The sequence below is a fragment of the Notothenia rossii genome (assembly GCF_949606895.1).
Source record: "Notothenia rossii genome assembly, chromosome: 1".
Taxonomy (NCBI): domain Eukaryota; kingdom Metazoa; phylum Chordata; class Actinopteri; order Perciformes; family Nototheniidae; genus Notothenia; species Notothenia rossii.
The window spans coordinates 83,306,683-83,312,682 of NC_136912.1; the positions used below are offsets into that span (position 1 = coordinate 83,306,683).

General features: G+C 41.5%; 1 protein-coding gene across 24 annotated transcripts in view; it reads left to right on the forward strand.

Moving 5' to 3' along the window:
* The window catches only part of adgrl2a (adhesion G protein-coupled receptor L2a), a 211,228-nt gene extending 206,292 nt beyond the window's left edge, over positions 1-4,936 (forward strand). For 13 of the 24 annotated variants that reach the window (XM_079678623.1, XM_079678627.1, XM_079678634.1 and 10 more), the window contains 3 exons: positions 978-1,106; positions 1,820-1,837; positions 3,682-4,936. In XM_079678623.1, coding sequence (XP_079534749.1) covers positions 978-1,106; positions 1,820-1,837; positions 3,682-4,520 — 986 coding nt within the window. In that variant the 3' untranslated portion in view covers positions 4,521-4,936. Of the gene's footprint in view, positions 1-977; positions 1,107-1,819; positions 1,838-3,045; positions 3,085-3,681 lie in introns of all 24 variants that reach the window. The other 11 variants (XM_079678626.1, XM_079678628.1, XM_079678630.1 and 8 more) reach the window with 5 other exon arrangements.
* The last annotated feature ends 1,064 nt before the right edge of the window (positions 4,937-6,000 follow it).

A 6,000-nucleotide genomic window follows, 5' to 3' on the forward strand; every position in this document is an offset into this window, starting at 1 on the left:
TTTCTGCTGCCTCTGAAATGGCTTTTCAAGCATGCTAGAGAAAAAAGGGTTTCCACCCCTTCCTCCCTCCTCTGACTGCTGTCGCTACAACGCTCTCTGCCTTCGCCTCGCTTTCTGCTTTCACTCACACAAGGCAACACATTACACCTAGGGTTTTAAAGCACATTTTTGACTTGCCAACACAACTGTACAAATAAAGAAACAGGGTTTGTCTCTCCTTCAGTAACACTTCCTGGCGATGTTAATGTAAAGGTTGGATATTGATCACTCCAGGGTGTATTAGCCTAGTTACCCCGGAGAGTCAGTGCACTAAAAGAGTGCTCTATCTCCTGGAAGCACTTCCCTGTCATTAAAAACATCCCTGGAGACTTCCCAACATGACAGATGGCATTTAACACAGGTGATAAATGGCAGTGGAAATACTTCACATCCTTAAAACACACCGCAAGCTGAGGAAAATAAAACGTAATGTTACATGAGGTTTGGGAAGAATAGTCAAGTCTAAATAATGATTTTGATATGCAATCTGAGGAGGATTCTGCTCTTCAGCGAGATGTTAAATGTAGGCGTGATTCAAATAGTCTAACCTTTGTACCAGGTCAGTTCGATTTTGAAATGTTATTAAAAAAATATAAGTAAACATAAACCAGTGAACACGAATTGATGGGCTTTAGTAATGGTTGAAAAATGTGTTTATAGTTATAAAAGTCCTGCAACACAATTAGAAGTTGCCTGGAAATTTGAAAATTGGTACCTAAACGTTCTTAATCATCTGAACAAAAATGTTGAATAGTTGTTTCTTTTTGCTCCCTGGTTGCCTCTCAAACCTTAATCTGCCTTCTCAACTTCCAACTAAACATCCTGGGTGACACCATACTCCTCACATGCACAAAATTCATTTCTTTTCTCCATGAAACGTTCAATCACTGTCCACTGACTGCGCCACACTAAACTGCTCTTCTGTCTTGCCACTCCAGGAATGACCGGGAATTATCTACTAACAAATCCTCTTCTTCGACCACAAGGCACTAACAACCCTTATAACACCTTACTGGCTGAGACAGTCGTATGTAACACCCCCACGGCTCCAGTGTTTAACTCGCCAGGTGTGCTTACCTAATACTTTCACCTGCTTTCAGGCTTTTCTTCTCCCTTTGACTATTTTCTTTTCTTTCCTCTGTGTCTCTTTATTTGAGTGTACAGCAGGCCAAATTTAAAAGCAGGATGTTCTGCAGTATCGCCTTTCCTTCTGAATCATTGTCTCCTATATACTTGATGCAGTACATAGTGTGCGCGCACATGTTTTCATGTAGAAAAGAGATTTTTGTGGCTCTCCTCGGCCCACCCTCTGTGTTCTCGTATTTCTCTTATCCAAACTCTAAACGGGACATAATGATTGAGATGGGAAAGAGATACTACATGTTCTGCCTTGAGATAATGTAAACATTGGTTTAGACCTGAAGCTGTAGTATAAACTGCATGATTATTAAGATTTATGCTCCTGAATATGCCAGGTGATTAGTTTTGTTGTGTGTTTTAGAGGGAGCTTTCCCCCTAAAACATGTTCAAGTGCAAGCACAATCTATGTTGCCTAATGCAAGTTGACGTAAAGCAACGTTTGCATTACGTTTTCTGTGTATAGATACATTTTGTAATAGCTAATAAACATTTTTAAAAATCACCACATCTCAATAACACATGGCACTCAAGCATTTCTCACACTGTAAAGACTTTGCTGCAATCATGTTTTCTATTCTACTTTGAAACTGAAATGGCATCTCTTGTCATGTGTTGTGCTTTTCCCCTTTGCTTCCTCTAGTGACCTACAGAGAGACAAGTATGGGAGTAAAACTTAACTTTGCCTATCAAATGTAAATTTATTTCAGCATGCTTTTTAAAAACAACCGAAACCCTGGCACTATCACTTGGTTTACTTTAGGCCATTAACACACACTCAGTGAGCAAGTGGTTCACAAACTTATCCACCCAAATTCGACTCTGATCTGACGACTAATAAAAGATGTATGCATCCATTTGAAGTGATCTTCAAGATCTGACAGCTTTATCGAAATGCCCATTACTCTGCTTCTCTCTCTCCTCTGCCTAATTTGTGATGTTGACAGACCCAAAATGTGTTGCTTTTACCGACACAAACAAGCATTTATCAGAGAGGTTTCTCTTTTCTTTCTTTTCTTTTCCCCCAAATTATCTGTCGTCCTGTGGCTTTCTGGAGTCTCAGTGTCCAGTAGTATTCACCTCACACCTTTGCAGAGAGTACCTGTCTGGACACTAAATTGCCTCCTAGCAGGCCCAAGCACTTGGATGTCATGGCAGCAGCTGTTTAATTTTCCGTTATTCCCCTTTTTTTCTTTCTTGTCATTTTCCCCGAATTTTCAATAGAAAAAGTAGAAACTCCAATTTTCACATGCCTCCTACACTCTCGATCAATCCCCGTTTCTTTTTAGAAGAGACAAACACCGCTGTAAAATATCCATTAGTCTTCTTTGTAATTTGTTACGTCTGTTGTTCTTCAAGGAGGCATGTTATCCATAGCAGAGCACATGTTCCTTTATCCGCTCGCTCCATCATAGAATAGCTAATATTTATCTTTTTTTCGGCTGTTTTCCATGACCTCCATGCTTTGAGAAATTCCTAACATGACTGCGCGTGACCTCTGCAGCGGCTGTGTTATTCTTGAGCTGTTCTGCTAGTGACCGGGGTCTCCCTGGGAACTGTCACTGTGACGGATGCCAAGTGCTGGGCTGCAGGCGAGCTCTGACCTCTGCCAGCTTTGGGTGCACAAGCTGCCAACTTATGGATAGAAAGTGTACCAACACCAGCAGAAATATCTAAGAAAAAAAAACAACTACAAAAAAGTAGCTGTTGGCTAAATTCATCAAAGTAAAAAGCTATTTAACGCTTGTTTGTTTTATTTGCTGAACCCTTGCTCTTGCTAAGTTGCAGTTAAGACTTTTCGTTTTTTGTTCTTTTCAGTGATTCTTTTTCATGTTACAATAAATCATTTTACTTTCTTTTGTACATCAGCTGCTCTTAGACCAGATAGCCTGAGCAGACAGACATGATGTGAGTTGTATAAAGTGAGTCTTTTCACCTGCTGTGTGTGGTGATGGTGGAGTGCTGCTTGTGGGCTCCCCTTGTAGTGAGAACAAAGATGGCTGTCCTATGTTGATACATGACTACTTCCCCTCTGTCTGTGTCATCTTTTTACCCATCTCTGTCCTTTCTTTCCCTTTGGCACATCCAACCTATTAGTTGCTAGAACAAACCTGTAAGTGTTGTAGCCTGCCCCTTTGTGGCTTCATACCTGTTGACATCTACTTTTGCCCGATGTGTTGTGATGGTCATTACTGTTTATTAATGTTGTTTGGGATCTTTTTCATTGCTGTGTCACTTTTGTGGCAGACTAAAACACACAATGCTCTGCTTAATACAAAGCCATTTTTAAAAGGGAAAGCCAAAATGTACCTGTGAGAGAGTAAAATGATTTCTGCATGCATACGTTAAGGATTGTGCCTAACTAACAGATTTATGGCATGGCTTGATTTGACTTGAGTTTTCTGTGTGAAACTGCATCCTAAACAGCATTAAAGTTGTTCCTTTGTTTGATAGTTTTTGGTGTTGACTAATGTAAAATCCCCTCACATCTCCCTCTCTTTGCAGGGCACTCACTGAACCACGTGGTGAGGGATACAAGTGCAATGGATACACTACCGCTAAATGGTAACTTTAACAATAGCTACTCGCTGCGCAATGGGGACTTTGGCAACAGTGTGCAGGTAGTGGACTGCGGCCTTAGTCTGGACGATGCTGCCTTCGAGAAAATGATAATCTCTGAGCTAGTACACAACAACCTGCGTGCCTGTAACAAAATCCACCATCAGCAACAGCAGCAGCACCACAGTTTACACCACCCACCCCACCACCAGCAGCCCCCGCAGTACCACCATCACCACCACACGGAGCGGGCTCCGCCCAAGGTGACGGTGGTAGGCGGCAGCAGCAGCGAAGACGACGCCATCGTGGCCGACGCTTCGTCTCTGGTGCACGTGGGCGAGGTGGGCCTCGAGCTACACCATCAGCTGGAGGCTCCGCTCATCCCCCAGCGGACTCACTCGCTTCTGTACGCTCCCCAGAAGAAAGTGAGGACGGATGGGGAAGTGGAAACCTTTGTCAGCGAGCTGACCCCCACCGACCCCGACGACAGTCTACAGTCCCCCAACAGAGACTCCTTGTACACTAGTATGCCTAATCTGAGAGACTCTCCGAACGCCGAGAGCAGCCCTGACGTGTTGGAGGACCTGTCCCCCTGCAAGGGGAGCGAGAACGAGGACGTTTATTACAAGAGCATGCCCAACTTAGGGTCCGGCCACCAGCTCCAAGCCTATTACCAGATAGGCCGAGGGGGCAGCGATGGTTACATTATTCCTATTACTAAAGATGGGGGCATCCCTGAGGGCGATGTACGGGAAGGACAGATGCAGTTAGTGACAAGCCTTTAAATGTATTTAAATCATCCCCAAATCTCTTCATGCCCTTTAGCAGTCCTGTCCTCTCTAATGAAGTGAAGGGAATTGTTTGTTTTATTTTTGAAGAGAGCGTAGAAGGCCCATCATACACACTCTCCATTTACAAACAAACTCCTCGAGCTGCATTGCCATCTCCCCCCTCCCCAAACACGCCACTCCCGCCCGCCCCCCTCCCTGCAGACCTACAGACTTGGTGCACAGTGATGGCAGTGCAAAGTTTTAATGAGACTGTACATAAATTGCAGAGATCAATTTTAAGAGACAAGCCAACTATGTATTTAAATGTGCTGCTGCTGTTAAATAATTGAGACAAATTTAAGGTACGAAAATACAAAAAAAAAAAAAAAAGCATTACTGGCTACATCATATCAGCAATTTCCTGTTCAAAAGGTTGTACATACACTCCCCAACATCCCCGTTGAAGCCTGTTTTTTTTTTTATTATGTAAACAATACAACACCCTGGACCAGGACGTGGACTCAATGTTCCTGATCAGACTGTTGGAAAAGGAATATAAGGTCCTGCGTCGCTCTCCTTCACCATGAAGTTGGATTGTATAACCACTAGCAATCAAGCCCCTGGCCTTATATTTTCTCAACTGTACATTGAACTGTTGTCAAGGAAAATGGCTAAAATATATATTTTGTTGTATTGCTAGTGTAAAATAAAAAATCATGGGAAAGCGTAAATATGAAGAAAACTTTTAATTGCAAATTTTAACGTTTGAGAAACTATTGTGTAGAAGTTGCACATATGATATACAGTGTGTTTATGGTTCCAACACTTCATTCATGGTAGTATGTTTGAACGTCAAGGCTTATAAAAAGAAAGGAAGATTCAACAAATTACAAAGATGCATTATCACTTTTTCCCACTTGTGAACAGTGTTTTTTGCTTAATGAGTTCCATTGATATCGCCCATCAAAATATGTCTATTTAATTTTTGCCAAAGTGGCATTACTTCAGTAGTATGGGGATGCAAACACCCAGGTAAAGTGATTTATTAATTGCACATTTTGGTGTAATTCTGAATGAAATAGATCTTTTTTTGTGGTAGATTGATGGGCAAGCGCAACTGAATTGAAACCGACTTTTGACAATAAAGTTTCTATCATAAACGTAGTTGTTCCGCCTGGGTTTGGACATTTTATTTATTAAAATCTTTCCAAAAAATGAATGGGAAATGTGTAAATATTTCCCAGCACTGGTAAACATGCTGTACTGTAGCTCATGTTTTTTTATGTAAACATGTTACCAAGGGGCTCATCACTTAAGACTGATGTAAAGTTCAACACTTGTATAACAAATAAAATAAATGTGAGATTTTTGGTCAAATGCCAGTTGCTTTTTAATGTTTTGTGTTTTTGGTACTATTTGAGTTAACAGGTTTTAATTATTTTAGCTATGGACAAAATACACTTTTGACTCAGGTTATAAGTAAGTCCCAAGCACC